Source organism: Octopus sinensis, linkage group LG14, assembly GCF_006345805.1.
Source record: "Octopus sinensis linkage group LG14, ASM634580v1, whole genome shotgun sequence".
In the NCBI taxonomy this organism is placed as follows: Eukaryota; Metazoa; Mollusca; class Cephalopoda; order Octopoda; family Octopodidae; genus Octopus; species Octopus sinensis.
In genome coordinates, this window is record NC_043010.1 from 26,919,088 (window position 1) to 26,941,587 (window position 22,500).

Here is a 22,500-nt window from a genome sequence, read left to right on the forward strand (position 1 = left end):
TAAATACAGATATATGCACTTTGTATATATAAAAATTATTATATATACATATTTATATATAGATACACACACACATATATAAATTAACCCAATAAATATCTGATTCATAATATTTGTTGTCATGATTGAGTGGTCGTGGTGGCGATGATAATTCTCTCTATGAATGCAGACAGACGTAGAGAGTGAGAGTGTGTGAAAGCGCTGTGGAAGGCAGGGAGGGGGGATAACGGACACTGTGAAATGACGTTATAAAGAGAAAGTGAATGTAAGGGAGGTAGACGCTATGAAACAACGTTATAGATAGAAGGTGAAAGGAAGGGAGAAAAGTGAGTGAGTGATGGAGGAAGACAGATACATAAAAGAATGAGAGTGCTGGATGTTTTGTTTGTTGAACCAATGTATTAAGGTAGTATTGTTTTATTGTTTTAAAACGAAAGAGGCAATGTGTTTGTTTCAAAAATTAAAAAATCTGTAATAGTGAATGAAATTAGAATTCACACCCAGCTCAGTTTTGTAGAAAGAGTATCACGATGTGAACTCATGAGTTGGGAGTTTGACTGAGAGAGTTTATATGGTGACACATGCCAGTCCTTTCGACACCACCTAAACAATGGAATATTGTACAAAATGTAATTAACAACTCATTCACTTTATGAATGTCTTATGTTAGCGAAGAAACAATAACTTGACAAAACCGTTTAATGGAGACGTAGAAGGAATCGGAAAATGAGGAATAAAGAGAATGAGTTGGATCAAATGTTTGCAAACATCTGAACCCAATGTTCTTTATGAACCATGTTCTTTTTAATGTCTTTATTTTCAAGAATGAAGAGATAATGAAGAGGTGCAAAATAAAAAATCAAGCAAAATTTCATGACTTACAATCAGTTTTCTTTTGTCAGAGCCTCCTGATAAACCACGTTCCTTGTGCGCTCATGATTGCCAAGAATGAAGAGTTTATGTGGATTTCCAACTCGAGAACAGGCTACGTACAATTGACCATGACTGAAAACCGGTTGTGACAGGTTAATGCCTACAATGTCCAGTGATTGTCCTGTGACTTGTTGATTGTCATCGCGAAGCATAGTTTTATCGGAAATTGAAAGTGTTTAAACTGAATGGGAACATCAGAGGGTGAAATGCTAATTTTATGTATCATTTTGATTGTTCCTACTCAAAATTTCAGCAGTTATAACATGGCTTTGAATCCTCCTAATAACCATTCGGGTTCCATTGCATATTTCAGGCGTTTCCATATTTCTGAGCACCATGATTGGAGCACCAACTTTCAAACACAAATGATGAGGTGGAAGTCCCGGAGGTGTTAGCTTGTTGAGTAGCTCGGGTGGATATTTGACTGCATCATTCTCATCTTTATTTGTATCGATGGACATGAAAGAAACTATCTCACCAGGATTCATATCAAGTACTTGTTTATTTGTAGCATGAGCTGTTGTATTATGAGGCGATAGAATAGCTCTTGCTCTTAGCCAATCGAGATCCTGGAAGTTGGTTTCGATGTCAGGTAAAACGGCTCTTATAAGTTCTTCTACATTTGGAACGAAATTCCCAAAAGGCAACCGAATATGCTCATCATCAACGAAAGGCAAAACTCCATCACCAAGATCTAATAGGTGTTTTGCGAAAGCCTCAGACTCCACATCACCATGTAGGTGGACTCTCATGTTTGTTTGAAGATGGCGACTGATAACACTGTGCCAAACATAAGAATGCTTTATACATGCATTAACCTCATCGGCTCTAGTGCCTGCTCGGACAACAGGAAGAGTTTGTCGAAAATCTCCTTCCATGAGAAACGTAGCTCCACCCATTATTTTTGTATTGTGACGCAAATCTTGGAGAGTTCTGTCAAGAGCCTCAAACATGGCCTTATTACTCATTGTAGCCTCATCCCAAATAAAAAGACTGCATTCACGAAGAAGTCTTGCTCTTGAGGAACTACGATCTATATTACATATAGGATTATCTTTCTTTCCAATGTCCATGGGCAATTTGAATGCACTATGTGCCGTACGGCCGCCTTGAAGCAGTGTCGCTGCAATACCACTTGAGGCACATGCAATGGCAATTCGACGTTCAGCGCGCAGCTTTGCGAGAATCAAATTGATAATGAAAGTTTTACCAGTACCACCTGGAGCATTCAAAAAGAAAAGTTTTCCTTGGTTCAATCTAACGCTGTCAATAATTTCATTATAAATCTCTCTTTGTTCAGGCAAAAGTCTTGGTTCATCTCGTGTAATTGTTTCCGTCAATTCGGCAATGTTGTAGTTTTTTTCTGACATGTATTCAACATCCAAAAGCGCTTCATGATGGACAGGTGTTGGCAGATGGAATTCACTTAAACCGCGTATAACATAGTGTCTGATGTGTCTGTCCATGTCGATTAATGCCTCATTATAAACATCGTCGTTGCCATCACATAGCGCTAAATTAGCCTGTATGTCCTTTGATAGGCTCTGTCTGAACGATTCCCAAAGGTTAAGAGGGTTGCTGGGATTACAGTGGATTAATATGCTACAAAACAATCGACGCATTTGCCATGGCAGTTTACAATTTGAGGCCTCTGCTAATGTCCTGTGTAAGTGGTCGCCATTGAGAAGAAGTCCGCGCCTCAAACATGCTTCCCTGTAAGTGGTGCAGATGATACCATCAACTGTGCGAAGATCAGCAAAAGACTTTGGTCTAGTAACTACATGAAGTAGCATTCTCAAAAAGATTTCCTGTTTGGTAGGATGAATATTATACACATGCCCAATGACGTTCTTCCTAGAAACACCGGGCCAATTGTCAAGTTCTGTTCCATGTGACCTGTGCTTCCAATTATTGTTGTTGTATGTGTAATATTCCGGTACTTCAGGGTAAATGAGAGTAGCAGCAAACTCATCAACTGAACACAATTTTAAAAATGCTGTAAGCGTAGTCCCTTTTGGATTTTCAATGACTTGACGTGCATTTTTCTCTGTGAAGTAAACCAGCTGTCTCTTCTGTAAATGAACATTCAGGTGGAAAAGTGATGGTGAGCTTAGATGAATCTCGTATCAAAAAATGCGCTACGCTGCATAATTGGAGGATACATACCTACCCAAAACGAATTGTTTAATTTCGTCATGTCTAAGGTCTTCATCACTGAACACAAACACGGCCATATCATCGCCCTTATTAATGTACTTGCAGAGGTATTGTATGCATCTCACCGAACTGCAGTACTCAACATTAATGTGTGCATTAAATGTTTTGGAAAGCAAAGGGTTGAATGGAACGATCCAAGCATTATCAACATCGAATGTTTTTAGCTGTTGTCTAATTGTAGCTGTGCGGCCACCCAAACCTGAGTCACATATATGAAAGAGAGGACAGGAAAATGAAATATTTTGCAATGTAAACATGATTTGTTTTAAAAGAAAGATTGTCATGATTGTGTGTTGGTGGTGGCGATGATAATTATCATTAGGAAAAAGATAAGTTGTGGCGATGATAATTCTAGATCCCTTTTCACATTTTGATGAAGAGAACCCGATTTCATTCGGGTCTACTGGGGCCACATATAGGTGTGTGTGTGTGTATGCACGCTGTAGAAATTAAACTAGAGATCAAACCACTAATAGGGAAATGAAACAGTAAAAAACAAAAATAAAAATATAATATTAGATATATGTATATATGTGTGTTTGTGTGTGTGTGTTGACAGGTAGACAATAGATGGCGATGGCGATGTAATATTTGTTTCTGTCTATGAACGCAGATAGATACATGAGTAAAATGTATAGGAAGCTAAGAGATAGAGTGAGTGAAAATGTTCTTGGAAGAGAGGAAATAGCGAGAGAGTGATTTGAGGAAGACTTTACATTAAATAACGGTAGTGGCATTGTCATATGAAGAGGAGTGAGAGGGTACTGGAGGAAATAGGGTGAGTGAGGAAGATGGCCCCTAGCAACCAGACCTTTTAAGATAGGGATTTCTAAGGTAGCCCACGAGCATCGTCACCTCATTCTACATGTCCCTGTAAATTTTGGAGTGAATCGGACGGGATGTAGTGGCATTGAAAGCGATCCAAGCGGTAAAAACGCATTTCAGTTTTATATATATATATATACCTGTATTTATGTGCCTATCTGGTATATTCAACTGAAGAAGGCAGAGGTTCTCATGCAAAGCCAGAAATCTAGCATCTTGAATTATCCAGAAAAATCCTTTTTTGCTAGTTTATTTTGTCTCTCTGTCTTTTTTCCTAGCGCTGTGGCTTTAGGATCAGGGTTTTGAGTGCTATTTCAGTATGGTGGTATCTCTCAGATACCCTAATTTATAGTTTTATATATATATATATATATATATATATTATATATATATATATATATATATATATATATATATATATAATATATATATATTTATATATATAATATATTATATATATATATATATAGATATATATATATATATATATAATATATATATATATATATTTATATATATATATATATATACGTATTTTGTTTTTTGTTTTTCCAGTTTCAGCTCTTGAGCTGTGGCCATGCTGGGGCACCGCCATTGTGGTGAAAGAGTACAGCAGGGATCACCACCCCCTGCCGGAGCCTCGTAGAGCTTTTAGGTGTTTTCGCTCAATAAACACACACAACGCCCGGTCTGAGAATCGAAACCGCGATCCTGCGACCGCGAGTCCGCTGCCCTAACCACTAGGCCATTATAAAAATGGAACAAAAACACAATAGAGCGCATTAAAACGTTCAGACAGATAGACAACACAAAGGTGGACAAGAGAAACAACAATTTGAAGGACAGGCAAAAAAGGCGGGTCATTCTTGGCTTTCTTTCTTCAGTCAAGTAGCAGAAGTTACGACCATTTCGGGCAGTTATACATGAAATGGTTCGATCTGGTTGTCCCCCAAAAAAGTCTAAGCATTAGACCCCTTTGTAAGAAAACTTGCAAACGTGTATGGCAACAAAGACAAAAATATACAAACAAACATAAAAAACAGAGAACATGGTACATAATTACGAATACGGACAACAAGAAATAACAACAGGCGTCTTTTGACTGCATCATCCGAACATGGTCGATGCCAGGGCCCCCTGACTGGCTCCTGTGCCAGTGGCACATAAAAAGCACTATCCAAATGTGATCGATGCCAGGGCTGCCTGACTGGCTCCTGTGCCAGTGACACATAAAAAGCATCCACTACACACTCAGAGTGGTTGGCCTAAGGAAGGGCATCCAGCTGTAGAAACATTGCCAGATCAGATTGGAGCCTGGTGCAGCCGCTATTTTTCCAGTTCTCAGTCAAACCGTCCAACCCATACCAGCATGGAAAACAGACATTAAACAATGATGATGATGATATGTGTGTATCCATTCATGTATGTATGTGTATATATGTATGTATGTGTGTATCTATGTTTTTGTGTATATATGTAATGGATGGTTGCATGGATCAATGGATATACTACATCTGAAAGGAGATGGGATGGTCATGGCCAGAATACATTTCATCATAAGTTTACTCAGTCAGGACTGACCTGAGGTTAAACAACAACAGCAGCCATCTCGCAATTAAAGATCACCAGAGAATACATTTTTGAAACTAATTTAGAAAATGCAATTATAATTTTCTGAACTATTAACCTCTTCAACATCTGAGAAGTTATGAAAAGCTTACATACACGCATATGTGCACAGACACACATACACACACATATACACACACACACACACATACACGTGTATATATTTGTCTAAAAAATCTGTGAGTCAGAAAAAACAGGCATTCATATATCGTTTAATAGAGTGTTTTTTATAAAATATAAAATTCTAGTTTTATAACAGTTGTTTTGCCAGTTTCATACTAGAAAACTGAGAAGACAAAGTTAGCAATCATCAGAAAAGACTGGAAGGAATAGTTTGATATGGTCCATACTATTCTTGTCTCTTACAATTTAGGCATCCAGTGGCAAAGACCATTCCCTTCAGCCTTTTTTTAATGATTGCTGAGTTTTCTTTTTCAATTTTCTGGTATGAAACTGATTGATAAAACAACTGTTATGAGATTATAATTTTGTATTTTATTGTTGTTATAATCATTATTATTATTATTATTATTATTATTATCATCATCATCATCATCATCATCATCATCATCATCATTATTATCATCATCATCATCATCATCATCATCATCATTATTATTATTATTATTATCATTATTATTATTATTTTCATTATTATTATTATTATTATCATCATCATTATTATTATTATTATCATTATTATTATTATCATTATTATTATTATTATTATTATTATTATTATTAATATTATTATTATTATTATTATTATTATTATTATTATTACTACCTCCACCTTAGCAAAGGTGGAGGTATTATTTTCAGTTGTGTTTGTTTGTTTGTCCGTGGACAAGATATCTCAAGAACTGCTTGATGGATTCATACGAAACTTTCAGGGATGTTTGGCCTCATGACTGGAACGAGCTGATTAGATTTTTGGGATCGATCTGGAACTGGACAAGGATTCTGGATTATTTGTTATATTTACTTTATTTTACATGAAGTATTATGATCTTATGTTGACTTTCAAGTTTTTTCTGATTATCTCCCTTGAAAGCACGTACATGGTTTCCATGTAAGTTATGGCAGCATTGCTGTTTCCAAAGTTTTATTTTCGCTTTTCTGTTATTAATTTTACTTGTGTCTCTGTCCTAGTAGAAACTGATGGATAAAGAAATCAAACTCCATAAACAAATGGCAGCAAAACTGTTCAAAAATTAAATAACACATATTCAGTAACAATAATAAATTTAATCTATCCTCAACAAATTTAAATTTTACCAATTTTGAATATATTGCTCCTATATAAAACATTTTACCTACTTGACAATTGCATTTCTAGCATTGCTTTGAAGGAAGCTTTACTTCTTGGACTACCGTTTCTATGCACATCGATGTTGTTAAACCTCCATTAACAGCACTGTATGCAGGTCCTTTCTGTTTTCTTTCATGCATAGATAAATTTTTCATTATAGAGCTTAATGGTCGTAAAGACACTATATCAGTGGATAGAATAAAAAAGGCCTTCATAGAGAAAACTGTCCCTGTTCCCACTGCAGACGACACACACACAGCATTACAAATACGGCCCACACACCCACCTTCACATTCCATGACTACCAATGGGATCGATCAGGTACCGGGCAAGGATTCTGGATTATTTTTCCAGTTTTCTTACTTAAATTTTGTGTGTGGTTAGGTTCATTTTTGGCATTCTCATTTGTGAGAGCAGTTGAGTTTATTTCAGATATTCTCATTTTAAAAATCATCTCTGGCTAATCGTTGAGATGTTGGTGTTGCTTTGGCAGAGGTTTGCACTCTCTGAATGCTCTTGTTATTAATAATGATAATAATAATAATAATAATAATTATAATTATAATTATAATTATAATAATAAAATTCAAAACTATAGAAATTCAAATCTAGAATGTGAGCGAGAGCAACCAGTGTCCATACATTGGTGGAATGACATCATCAGTCTTCAAGTTTCAATTTTACAACTGGCAAAAGAAAAAGAAAGGGGAAAAAAGAGAAAAGGAAAGAAAAAGAAAAAGAAAATGAAGAATATTTAATCTAAAAGTTTTGAGTAAATTTGATGAAATTCTCCTGTCATTTTATTCATGCCGCCAGGCCTTGATGTTAATAACCTGCAAACCTATTTCTCCTCATGCATTTTGAGTATTGAAAGTGTAACAGATTCAGAATATTTTCTGAGAATATGCACTTTCAAGGCTTTTTCAAAATTGCAGCCATTTGATGCAAATTATTTGGCAAGATCTCTCAAACTACTGTTATTATGCCTAGCTGTAAATTAGCACAATCATAATAATAATAATAATAATAATAATAATAATGATAATAAAAAAAATTTTTTAATTTAAAAAAAGTGATATCACTGAGCTAAATGACTTAATATACGCAGCAGCCACTGCAGCCACAAAAGATGCTGGATACTCACTCAAACCCGCCCAAACAAGAGTACCACCACCCAAACAAACCCTGTGGATAAATAACATCCAAAACAAAATAAAAAAATTAGAAAAGACCTGTCGATTCTTAATGAAATCAGCAAACAATCAACGCTACTGAGCAACAAAAAGAAAACAAAAATACTCCGCAAATATAACATCACAGAGAAAGATTTGCCTGAGATAAAAGAAAAGCTGAAGCAAGATATCCTTGCCAAAGCACAAAGGATCCGCCGGTACGAGAAACGCCAACGCTTCTTTGAACAAAACAAAAAGTTCAACTCCAACCCCAAAAAGTTCTACCAAGAACTGGGCAAAAATAAAATAGAAGTCACTGCAGCACCAACGGCAGAAGAATTGGAAGAATTCTGGAAAGAAATATGGTCGGCGAACGAACAACCAAAAAAAAGGAGTATCAAAATAACAAACTCGGTATCTGAACAACTTTGGACCCCCATAACAACTGAAGAGGTCACCCAGGCACTGCAAAGACTAAGCAACTGGAAGGTACCTGGGCATGACAAGATCCCCAACTTCTGGTTGAAATATCTAACAGGAATGCACAAAAAGCTGGCTGAAAACTTTAACAACATACTAGCAGAGCCAGAGACAATGCCTGAATGGCTCACGAAGGGGAAAACCATCTTAATTCCCAAATCAAATGAAACAGCAAAACCAGAAAACTACAAACCAATAACCTGCCTCCCTACTATGTTCAAGGCATTTACTGCAGTGATATCGCAAAGGCTGAACAAGCACCTGGACGAAAACAAACTGTTCCCAGAAGAGCAGAAAGGATGCCGCAAAGGCTCATATGGCTGTAAAGATCAACTAATGATTAATAAAGCCATAACTGAAGACAGCCACAGAAAGAAGAAAGGCCTCAGTATGGCCTGGATTGACTACAAAAAGGCGTTTGATAGCATCCCCCACACATGGATCCTCGAAACACTAGCCATTAACAAAGTAGCACCAACAATCATAAAATTCATAGAGCACTCTATGAATAAATGGCAAACAGTCCTACACCTCCAAACAAAAGAGGGACTCATGAAAACCAAAGACATCCCCATTAGAAGAGGAATATTCCAGGGAGACACGCTCTCTCCACTCTTTTTCTGCTTGGCACTGTCACCTCTATCTGATATACTAAATAGAACTGGATGCGGATATAAATGTTACGGCAAAACGATCAGCCACCTTTTATATATGGATGACCTAAAACTATACGCTGCAAATGACAAACAGCTGGAAACACTATTAAAGACAGTTCATGGATTTACCAAAGAAATAGATATGAAATTTGGATTAGAAAAATGCGCCAAAGTAACCATGAAAAGAGGAAAACTAGTTAAGAGTAACAACATCACACTAGATAAAACCAATGAAATAAAAGAATTAGACCAAAGCCAAACTTACAAATACTTAGGAATCCATGAACTAGATAAGACACACACACACAAATGAAAGAGAAAATAAAAAAAGAATATTATAGACGAGTTAGATCAATACTAAAAACAGAGCTCAATGCTAAAAACAAGATAATAGGTATCAACACTTTAGCTGTCCCAGTTATAAGTTACAGCTACAATATCCTTAACTGGACACGAAATGAACTGACCAAAATAGATAGGAAAACAAGAAAAATAATGACAGGATCTAGGATGCATCACCCAAAATCTGACATAGAAAGACTATATATACAACGTATAGAAGGTGGTAGAGGCCTTATACAGCTGGAAAACTACTATAAAATAACCACCATAGGACTGCAAAAATATCTACTTCAGAAGGAAGGCAAACTGATCCAGATAGCGGCAAAACATGAGCGAAACAAAAAACTGTTCTCAGTATTTAAGGAAGCTGACAAATACAAACAAGAAATCATACCACCTAATAAACATGAAGAAGAAGAAGAAGAAGATGAAGAAACAACAAAAGCTATAAAACAAATGAAATCCAAACTAAAAATAGAACAGCAACGAACCATGATAAAACGATGGCAAGAAAAGCCCCTTCATGGTAAATACTGGACTAAACTAAACGCAAAAGAAATAGACAAAGAAAAATCCCAGCAATGGTTGAGAAGCTCAGGACTCAAAGCAGAAACAGAGGGATTTTTAATTGCAGCACAAGACCAAAGCCTCCCCACCAGAAATTACCAAAAACATGTAATGAAAAGAAATATTACAAGTAACTGCAGAATATGTGGAGATGGACAAGAAACAATAAATCATATTATCTCTAGCTGCCCAGTCCTGGCTAAGAAGGAATATATTCACAGACATGACAGAGTTGGAACCTACATACATTGGAAGCTGTGCCAACATTATGGAATAACAACAGAAAAAAGATGGTATAGGCACACACCAGAAAAGGTCACAGAAAACGAGAAAGCAACCATACTCTGGGATATGCCGATACACACAGATAGAGAAATTAAGGCCAACAGACCAGATATAGTTGTCAGAGATCATGAAGAAAAATATGCTTTCTAATTGATGTATCAATACCGGCAGATGACAATGTGTCTCTAAAAGAAATGGAGAAACTCTCAAAATACAAAGACCTGGAAATAGAGGTAACTAGAATGTGGAATCTGAAAACAGAAACAATCCCTATCATAGTAGGTGCATTAGGCATGATAAAAAAATATTCAGACAAATACATAACAAAAACACCAGGACTTACAAACACATATAACATACAGAAAATTGCACTACTAGGCACTGCACACATCCTACGCAGAACACTTTCCATACAATAACCATCAGAGTATCACAACAAATCACAGCACATACCCAAGACACACAGAGCTGCGCTCGGTAGTGAAGTGAAAGCACGCTATAAAAATAAAACTACTCAATAATAATAATAATAATAATAATAATGATAATGATAATAATAATAATCCTTTCTACTAAAGGCACGAGACCTAAAATTTTGTGGGAGTGGACCAGTCAATCACAACAACCCCAGTGTTTCACTGCTTCTTAATTTATCAACCCCAAACAGATGAAAGGCAAAGTTGACCTCGGCTGAATTTGAACTCAGAATGTAAAGCCAGAAGAAATGCTACTTAACATTTTATCCAGTGCAGTGATGAGTCTGCCTGCTCACTTCTGTATTGATGAGGATGATGATGATGATGTGTGTGCGTGTGTGGTGTTTGTAGTTGCAGGCTAGAAGTTCCAAACAGTACTCAATACCAAGATGCTAGAGCTGTTCCAGATTATTACAACTGGCACCTCATATTTTACATTCCCAATTATCAAACTGTAACCAGTTGATCTTACCATAGTAAGATCAACAACAAAAACATTCTCCATCCACTGAGAGATAAATGTTGTTCAATGTACACTGTATGTAGTTATGAGCTACTAATAGTTTCATACATTGGAGATGTTGTCTAGGCAGGTTTTAATAACACACCTTGTGTCTCCAAGCAATATTCAGGCTCTGAGTACATAGCCTATATACATGACTATGTGCTCAGAACCTAAAAAATTGATTGTAGACAAGGTGTGTTATTAAAACCTGCCTAGACAACATCTCCAATGTATGAAGCTATTTGTAGCCCATAACTACATACTGTGTGCATTGAACAATAGATAGATAGATAGATAGATAGATAGATAGGTAGATAGACAGACAAACAGACAGATAGATGGATAGATAGATAGATAGATAGTTTGATAGATAGATGGATGTATGATGGATGGACGGACAGACAGATAGATAGATAGAAAGATACTTGGCAACCCCACTGGTAGCTGGTGTGATGTAAAATGCACCAGTACTGACACCACACAAGATACCTAGTGCACTCTGAAAATGGTTGGCATTAGAAAGTGCATCCAGCCATTGAAACTTTACCAAAACAGACACCTGGAACCTGCTGCAGTTCTCTGGCTTGCCAGCTCCAGTCAAACTCTCCAACCCATGACAGCATGGAAGAGAAACATTAAATTTTGATGATGATGACGATGGTGAATGTTACATATTTATTATATCCTACCTTGATACTATGTGGACTAAGATCCTCATTGACAAGCTGCTGTTATTTATAGAGTGTTAAACACTTTCGGTATGCAAATTAGGGACACCTTCATAGAGTAACTGCTGCATTTGCTGAGTATATAAACAGTTTGGCTGCTTCTTTCTCTGGAGACTGTCAGAATGTTGTGGACTCCTCTGATGAGAACCCAATTAAGGTTTGAAAATCAATTAAGGATGTTCATCACATTTTTTTCCCAGTCTGTGGAGAAGTGGCTAAAATTTGCCACATTTATAATTATAAACAGCACATTTTAGCCATTTCTCCACAGACTGAAGAAAATGATGAGCAAGCATACATCATTCTGACAGTCTCCAGAGAAGCAAGCAGCCAAACTGTTTATATACTCAACAAATGCAGCAGTTACTCTATGAAGGAGTCCCTAATTTGCATACCGAATGTATGTGTGTGTGTATATATATATATATATATATATATATATATATATTTATATATTCTAGCAAAAACTGTCTGACGAATGGGAACGTGAAACTCAGAGCAACAGGTTTTGTTGAATTTTCTGCTGCTTTAAATAAAGCATATTACTCTACCACTGGTATTTGAGTACTCTTTTTTCCACCTTGTTTCACATTTATGTGTTTACTCTGGTATGGCGAGCTGGCAGAAACGTTAGCACGCCGGGCGAAATGCTTAGCGGTATTTCCTCTGTCGTTACGTTCTGAGTTCAAATTCCGCCGAGGTCGACTTTGCCTTTCATCCTCTCGGGGTCGATAAATAAAGTACCAGTTTCGCACTGGGGTCGATGTAATCGACTTAATCCGTTGGTCTGTCCTTGTTTGTCCCCTCTATGTTTAACCCCTTGTGGGCTGTAACGAAATATATATATATATATATTCTCGGCTTTTTCATAAACGTTTAAAGAAATATTCCCTATCACCACAAAAGGAGACTTTTCTCACTGCCACCACCACACAGCATGCAAGCTCATTAACTTTACTAAAGAAGATAGTAATTGACTCCCTTTTTTTCTGTCTTTTTACAGCAACTTACCACTGCTCTCTGATTATAACAACATGATTCAAATGAAATTACAGAGCAGCTTACCTCAGAAACCTAGAAAAGAAATCACTAACACAGGTACGTTGTCGAAGAGAATGTTGTGTTTTTTACACCTAAAAGGGTAAAGTGACTGGATCTTTTTGACAGGGGGAAGAGTTCTTCCTGTGTTTTATTATTATTATTATTATTATTTTGCGTAATTACTTTTTGTGTGGATGGTTTTGTTTTGTTTTTTATTAGATTTTCTTTAGTTTTTGCATTAAAAAACAATGTTTTTGTTTTTTTACCATTGGTCTGGTGCAAGTACTGCTGCAGTTGTAGTAGTGGTGGCAGCAGCTGTGGCAGTGGTGGTGGTGGCAGTAGTAGTAGTAGTAGTAGTAGTAGTAGTAGTAGTAGTAGTAGTTGCTGTGTTTTTTATATCAGTTTAAGTTCCTGTGTACCCCCCCAAAATGATGTGGGCTACATTTTTTGAAACGCATTACACAAACTAAAGAACAAACACCTTTAGCTGGCTGTCACTAGTGGGCTGAAAATAACAGCCTAGTCTCCCTCAAAGCACACCCCAGTGACTTAGATAAAGAAAAAATACATTATATGATGTAGTCCTTTTTTATGAACCCTAAGAAAAGATTTGGTTGTCGTGGTTGACGGTCTTTGATCAGAGGTCAGCTCAATTCCACATATCTTTTATTCTTTACTTGTTTCAGTCATTAGACTGCGGCCATGAAGAATGAGATATTTATGTATTTCAGAAAAAGATTAAATGGCAGTGCCCCAGCATAGCCACGGCTGATAAGCTGAAACCAGTTCAATTCAATGAATCAACCCCAGTATTTATAATTTATTTGAAACTTGGTACTTATTCTATTGGTCTCTTTTGCCAAACTGCTAAATTACAGGGATGTAAACATACCAACACTGGTTGTCAAGCAGTGGTGAAGGAACACACACACGCTAATCATTTCACCTCTTGCAGCAAGGGAACTTCTATATAATTGTCTCCTCTGCTTTATCATCATCATCATCAGCATCATCATCATCATCATCATCATCCAGTGTTTTAAATCTGGGCTTTGTCCCCGTTAATAAGGGTGGCTGGATCTACTTCAATGCCATAGCAACCACCCTCACACCATCTCGCCATCTTGCCCGGTTTTGGATATCCTCCTTTTTCAAACCAACCCCACCAATCTCCCCCTCCACCTTTTCCTTGGTCTACCTTGCTTTCGCAGTCCATTTACCTCAAGCTCAACCAGCCTTCTCAGAACATATTCCTCATCTCTCTTCAACGCATGCCCATACCACTACACTCCATTTGCCATTGCCAGTCCATTCCACCAATTCCTCCAAACCCAGCTTCCCCAGTCCTCCTCTTATCAAACAGTTTCACTCCATACATTCCTCTCACCATTGTTCTCTTGGTCCTTCTCATAATTGCCATCTCTCTCTCCCTCAGACACCATGTCTCACTCCCATACAGCATTGCAGCTCTCAAACAACTCCTATAAGCCCTTCCTTTCATCTTCAATGAGAGCCTTTTCCCATTTGTATATATATATATATATATATATATATATATGTATTAGAAGGTTTGGAGATGATGTACACATATTTTATATTAGAAGAAACGAGGTACTCAGAAATTCGGATGGTTTTATATTTACAGATATTTATTTGTATGTTACATGTTTTCATACATCATATATCATATATCATATAATCAGCGCTTTCGTCCATTCTAGTGGAGTTTTCAAATTGAACTAAGTTCTTGCAGAAAATTCCACTCTTTTTATAGTGTTATGGAGTGTGTAGTGGTGGGGAGAGATATAAGATAGTACAAGAGGATGATGAATGGGAAGAAAGTGAGAGAGGGCATGTGTGTGTGTGTGCGTGCGCATGTGTGTGTGTTTTTGTATCTGAAAGAGTGTTAAAGAAAAAGAAGGAAAGGAAGAAAAGGGAGAGAAAGTAGAAAAAATTTTTGTTGATCTCTTTGTAGCTGGTCAGGTTGGCATATATATATATTGGACACACACATCTCTATATATATAAAACTGAGAATGTGTGTCTGTCTGTCTTTCTGTCTGTGTGTTTCCCTAAAACTTGAGAACTGCACAACCAATTTCATTCAAATTTCTTACACATGCCTTACTTAGGGTCAGGGGAGTGTCATTGGCAAAAACTTTTAACTTTTTGCCTAAGGCGAGCCCACAGCAATATCATATCTTCTCCACTACAATTCCCTAAAACTTGAGAACTACACAACCAATTTCATTCAAATTTTACACATGCCTTACTTAGGGTCCATGTAGTTTCATGGGCAAAAAAAAATGTTCAACTTCTTGCCTAGAGCGAGCCCATAGCAATATCATATCCTCTCCACTATTTCAGTATTATGTGTTAAAAGTGAAACAAAAACGTTTCTCTATTTTATGTCAGATGCTTTCACTTTAACAATAAAAATAATAATAACAATTGAATTATATGTAGTAAGTAATAATTAAAATCAAACTAAAGTATAATATAATCGTAACATAACAAAAGTAAAAATAGCAATTGGTATAAAATTGCATCAATGACTTGAACTTGAATAAGTGGTTTCACATGAATGGGAATAAATTAAAAATAAAATTAGCATGCAGAAATGGAATAGTCCAGATGGAGGTGTGCAATACCCTTAGCTAGCATTAAGTCTCTCTATGAAGTTTGGCTGTATGTAATATCTGTTTTCTCGAACAGCCGCTCCTGTTGGTTTATTTCTTATACATAAAGGACTTCAACTGCTTACTGCTTTCTGACTCATCATAAGGTTTGTTGTTATTATTACTGTTTAACTATTGTTATCACGTTTGTTGGTTCCTCATAAAGGAAACATTGTTGTGTTGCATTTGTTAAATAATTGTAAACTGTAACTCTCCCCCTTTAGGAGAAGGAGCTTTGGTTATTGTTTAAAAATTGAACTGTGTTCCTGTTTGGGGAAATTGACAATATTTCCACCGTTTACACGGAAACATTTTCGTTAGAATGCCTTCGATTGAAGAAAGTCCCAAAATGAATTTCGCTGCAGCTGTCGGCGGGCATGAACTCATTGAAATTAAAATGGAAGAAATACAGATTGATCAGCAACAAAGATGGTGAATCTAGGATAACACCATGAAACGAAATAAAAAATTAAATTAACGCAAAGTATATAAAGCAAAGTCTATAAAGTATACAACATAGAGAAAAAAAAGATTTGAACACTTGGAGGAAAGCACCATCGAAAAGTGTCTTGGTGCAACTATGAAAGATATCTAACCAGAGACGGTAAATTCGCCACAATAGAAGCAAGGTTCGAGTCAACGGAGCATGCAAGGGAGTACTCGACTTGAACCTTGCAAAGTGGAAATATTTTATTTCTACCTTTATATCTGGGACGTGGGACGTCCCGGATAAAAATTAAATATGCCCCCCCTCCCAGAAGTAGATGTAGGCTAGATTGTAGCCACACTTCTATACAAGAGGGAGGACAAGATCCAATTGATCGAAATTGCAAGACACGGGCCTACAATTCCAGTCTGTTATATATTTTGAGTATTGTTATCACTAGCGATATCAAGATATAACTTTGTATTTTGTATTTTATGTGTAGATGTATATATATATATAGATGTACATGTAATATGTACGTTAGGAAGGGCATCCAGCCGTAGAAACACTGCCAGATTTGACTGGGCCTGATGAAGCCTTCTGGCTTCACAGACCCCAGTAGAACCGTCCAACCCATGCTAGCATGGAAAACGGACGCTAAACGATGATGATGATGATGATGATATATACACATATATACATACACTAGCACTATGACCCAGCAACGACGGGTCATAATGCTAGTATATATATATATATGTATATATATATATATATATATATATATATATATATATATATATATATGTATATATATATATATATATATGTGTGTGTGTGTGTATCAAATGAAATAAAGGAAAAACAAAGGATGTTGCGGTACATATGTTTCGGGCTTTATAGAACAACTTATTCTTACATCAATGCATAATCGACATAACAGATAGTTCAAAAGCCTTCTTCAGCCATGTGCAATTGCTACACCAAAGACTTGTATCACATTATAAAAGGTTTGAGAAAAAACATTTGGTATTGTTTATAATGGTAGGTAAACCGAGTATCATTGGGAAAGTATGTTTGTAAATCTTCATAGGTGTACATGGTATTAATAGACTCCAAAACAAATCGTCCATACCGTTTTTTCACTCGATATAGAATCGATCTTCATCGGCATAGAGGAGCTCCAGGGGCATCCTGTCTTGAATTCCTCCGTTATTGCCTGGAGGACTATGATAAATAGGAGGGGGCTGAGGACTGAACCTTGGTGGACCCCTACCTTAACCCGGAATTCTTCACTGTACTCGTTGCCAACCCTCACCTTACTTACAGCGTCCCTGTACATGGCTTGCACAGCTCTCACTAACGTTTCATCTATCTCTAGTTTCCTCATTGACCACCAGATAAGGGATCGGAGGACCCTGTCAAAGGCTTTCTCCATGTCAACGAAAGCGAGGTGCAGAGGCTTATTTTTGGCTAGGTATTTCCCCTGCAGCTCTCTTGCCAGAAATATAGCATCAGTGGTGCTTTTCCCTGGCACGAAACCAAACTGCATCTCATCTAAACTCACTCTCTCCCTAATTAGTTGGGCTATGACCCTCTCCGTGACCTTCATTACCTGATCCAACAGCTTGATACCTCTGTAATTATTTGTATCTAAAGCGTCACCTTTAGCTTTGTAGCAGTTGACTATTATGCTGCTACACCAGTCATTGGGTATGACTCCTTCATGTATCACCTGGTTAACTATACGGGTGACTACGCTATAGCCAACACTGCTAGATATTTTGAGTATCTCTGCAGTAATTCCTGATGGACCAGGGACTTTCCCTGTCTTCATACTTCTAATTGCCTTAACTACCAATGAACTGTCAACTCAGATAACTGGTCCCTCTGTTGGGTCGACATTCGGCAGACTCTTTTTTTCCCATTCATTTTCTTTATTCAGCAGCCTTTCATAATGGCATCTCCAAACCTCTCTCTTTGCATCCCCATTTAGTGCAAGAGAACTATCATCCATGCGGACACATTTCTCTCCTACAACATCTTGATTCTCTCTCACACACCATCTTGCAACACGAAATACCTCAAGTCTTTGATCCTCACGGTGCAGAACATTGGCAAATTTTTTCTTATCTGCTTCCCCTCTGGCTAAATAAACCTGTCTCTTAGTTTCTCTTCTGGCAGTCTGATACACTTCCCTGCTACCACCATTCTTCCAGTCCTTCCAAGCCTGTCTCTTTTCTTTAATAGCCCTGTCTACAACATAGTTCTACCACCACGTTATTTGGGGACAAGAGGGGACTTTGCACCATCCACAGATCTGGTCAGTGGCTCTCAGCAGGTTGTCCCGTAGAAACCTCCAGTTGTCTTCTATGCTATGTGAATCTATATCCTCTTCTATTTCGTCAAAGTCTTCGAGTAATATGTCTCTAAATCTCTCTCCATTCGCAGGATCTTTGAGCTTCCAGAACCTTCTTCTCCATATTGGTCGTCTTCTGGTTGTCCTCTTAGTCCTGATCCTAAAGTCACTAACTACCAGTCTATGTTGTGGGGTACATTCTTAGCCTGGGAAGGTTTTGGCATTTATGCATGTATATATACATATATATGTAGGTATGTATATATATATGTATGTATATATGCATATATATATCATCATCATCATCATCATCATCGTTTTACATCTGTTTTCCATGCTGGCATGGGTTGCACGGTTCAACTGGAGTCTGGGAAGTCAGGCCCCAGTCTGATCTGGCAGTGTTTCTACAGCTTGATGCCCTTCCTATTGCCAACCACTCTGAGAATATAGTGGGTCCTTTTTACATGCCACCGGCACAAGGGGCCAGAGGAGCTTGCATTGACCATGATCGGATGGTGCTTTTAACATGCCACCAGCACGGAAGCCAGTCAAGGCAGCACTGGCATCGGCCGCATTCGAATGATGCTTTTTACGCGCTACTGGCACAGGGCTCACAACTACAATTTATATATATATATGTATACGTTAGGCTTCTTTCAATCCCCATCTACAGAATCCACTCACAAAGCTTTGGTCAACTCGAGGCTATAATAGAAGACACTTGCCCAAGGTGCCCCACAGTGGGACTGAACACACAGCCATACCTGCACATACACACACTAATTGTTTCATCACTTGCAGCAAGTTATCTTCTCTGCTAGAAATAGCAGCCTAATCACCTCCAAATCACACCATATAAAGGACACAATATATAATATAGACCTTACTATAAACCACTGGAAAAACAATGGATGGTCACAGCTGGAGTGTCTTTGATTATAGGTCTGCTTCATCAAGGTTGAATTGAGGCTAAAACAAAATACAGATGCATACATAAAGATTACATTCAAAAACAAGCACACACACACACACACTTGTGCGTGTGTGACATTCATCAACAAACACATACAGACATGCACACACACACACACACAAAAGCACACATACACAGACATACACACAAACAAACACATGCACCACACACAGATATACACACACAAATCACACACACACAAATACAGGTATACGCATACACTAGTACATACACACACACCAACACAGCAACATATACACACACAACACAAAGCACACATTCGCACACACACACACACACAAACACCAACATGGACATGCTAACACACATACACACATGCACACACACTCACACACTCACCCATAGATACACATGCACACACACACGCATACACAAGTGGTTTGTTGGTGGCCATCCATCAATGGACAGACAGTCCTCAGTGTCTCTGCTTAGACCTACATTCTACCAAACCTTTATGCAGTCATTGATTTTCAGGATATTCTTCATGTTCTTTCGATTGCTTCCATTGTGCCTGGGTTTGAGGCTTTTTTTTTGTTTCCTTATTCTTTTTCTTCTTTCTTCATTTTTTTTTTTTTTTTTTTTTTGCAGTTATTAAACCATTCAACCTTACCAAACCGGCTTTCAGAAAAGTTCCGCTTCCGCAGCCTGTGAGTCAACATGTTACTATATATATAGGGAGAGAGAGAGAGACAGACTGTTAGGTAGACAGAGGGGAGGAGAGAGAGAGAACGACAGATAGATAGATAGATAAAGAGAAAGACAGACAGATAGATAGACAGACAGAAAGAAAGAGATAGATAGATTTAATATGTGCTGATGGTGGGAGCATCTATTATCAAGTCCTCGTGTTTTTGTCTGTGTGTGTGTCTGTGTGTAGTTGTATTTGTATGCAAGAGAGAAAGCAAAAGTTAGAGAGAGAGAGTATGTGTGCGTGTGTGTATGTGCATGTGTGCAAGTATGTATATCCTGGGTATCACACTAAACTACATCCGGTGTTGAGACTCCAGTTTAGGAATTCCAGAATTGTGGGAAGCATGGAGTCAGCCCTTAATTACCGTTACTCCCAGACCCATTCTGACCTGGGAACAGTAATACCTGTCTATGGGTTAAATAGATTGTTCGACTAACTCCCCCAAATGCCTGTCTATGGGTTAAATAGATTGTTCCCTAAGATAGAGGAAGCACCTGTTAATTTTCAACAAATCCATGGGGAAGGTCGCTCTTGTAGGAGAAGAAAGATGCTGATGTAAAATAGTAACCAGTCATCTTACAATGCTTGTCACTGGAATCTACTATGATTTATATTATAGGCACAAGGCCTGAAGTTTTGGGAGAGGGATTTAGTTGATTACATCAACCCCAGTGCATTATTGGTGCTTAATTTACTGACTGTGAAAGGATGAAAGGCAAAATCAACCTTGGTGAAATTTGAACTCAGAATGTAGCAACGGGTGAAATATTGCTAAGCATTTCACCCAGTGTGCTAATGATTCTGCCAGCTCGCTACCTTAGAATCTTTTCTAGTCTATGTACAAGGCCTGAAGTTTTGGGGAAAGGAGTTAGTCAATTACATCAACCCCAATGCTTGACTGTGAAAAGGATAAAAGGCAAAATTTGAACCCAGAATGTAGCATTGAGCAAAATACCGCTGAGCATTTTGCTCAGAGTGCTAAAGATTCTGCCAGCTCAACGCCTTAGAATCTTTTCTACTCTATGGAACAAGGCCTGAAGTTTTGGGGGAGTTAGTCGATTACATTGACCCCAATGCATGACTTGTACTTAATTTACCGACTGCAAAAGGATGAAAAGCAAAATCAACTGAAATTTGAACTCAGAACGTAGCAATGGGCAAAATACTGTTAAGCATTTCGCCTGACGTGCTTACGATTCTGTCAGCTCGACACCTTCACAGGAATCTACTATGACAAGCAAAAAGAGGGGCAAAAGTGTTGTACAAGCATTTCTCAATTAAATCCAGTGATGTACAGATGTCTCACTATTCATTTTGTTTATCAATCCAATTTCTGTTTTGTAAAGTTCTATGTTGAGGGTTGCATGGTATTCATACACATGCAAAGATGAAAGTAAATTAGAGCAATCAGACTGAAAGTGTGATGGCTATTGTCAGACAAAATGTGGCAATCATCGTCATCATCATCATCATGTGTGTGTGTGTGTGTGTATATGTATATATATATATGTGTGTGTGTGTATGTGTGTGTGTGTGTGTGTATATACACATACATATACATGCATACACACATACATCATCATCGTTGTTTAATGTCTGCTTTCCATGCTGGCATGGGTTGGACAGTTTGACTGAGGTCTGGAGAGCCAGTGTTTGCATCAGGCTCCTGTCTGATTTGGCAATGTTTCTACAGTTGGATGCTCTTCCCAACACCAATCACTCCAAGAATGTAGTGGGTGCTTTTTACATGCCACAGGCATGGGAGCCAGTCAGGGGGTACTGGCATCGACCACATTCTCATGGTGCTTTTTTATGTGCCATTAACACAGGAGCCAGTCAGGAGGTACTGCATCAGCCATGATCAGTTGGTGCTTTTTATGTGCCACTGCCACAGGAGTCGGTCAGTGGTCACTGGCCACAGCTGCACACATATATATGTATATATATATATATATGTGTGTGTGTGATTATCTTGATTTTTCCATATTTGTGTGTGTGTGTATATATATATATATATATACATATATTTGTATGTGTGTGTACATATATATATATAAGCTGCAGGAGTGGCTGTGTGGTAAGTAGCTTGCTTACCAACCACATGGTTCCAGGTTCATTCCCACTGCGTTGCACCTTGGGCAGGTGTTTTCTACTATAGCTTTGGGCCGACCAAAGTTTTGTGA

General features: G+C 37.7%; 1 protein-coding gene across 1 annotated transcript in view; it reads left to right on the forward strand.

Moving 5' to 3' along the window:
* LOC115219486 (cilia- and flagella-associated protein 99) overlaps positions 1-22,500 on the forward strand; it is a 499,146-nt gene that overhangs the window by 346,768 nt on the left and 129,878 nt on the right. Inside the window, exons 6-7 of the mRNA XM_029789657.2 lie at positions 13,131-13,225; positions 20,215-20,273. Coding sequence (XP_029645517.2) covers positions 13,131-13,225; positions 20,215-20,273 — 154 coding nt within the window. The remainder of the gene's footprint in view (positions 1-13,130; positions 13,226-20,214; positions 20,274-22,500) is intronic.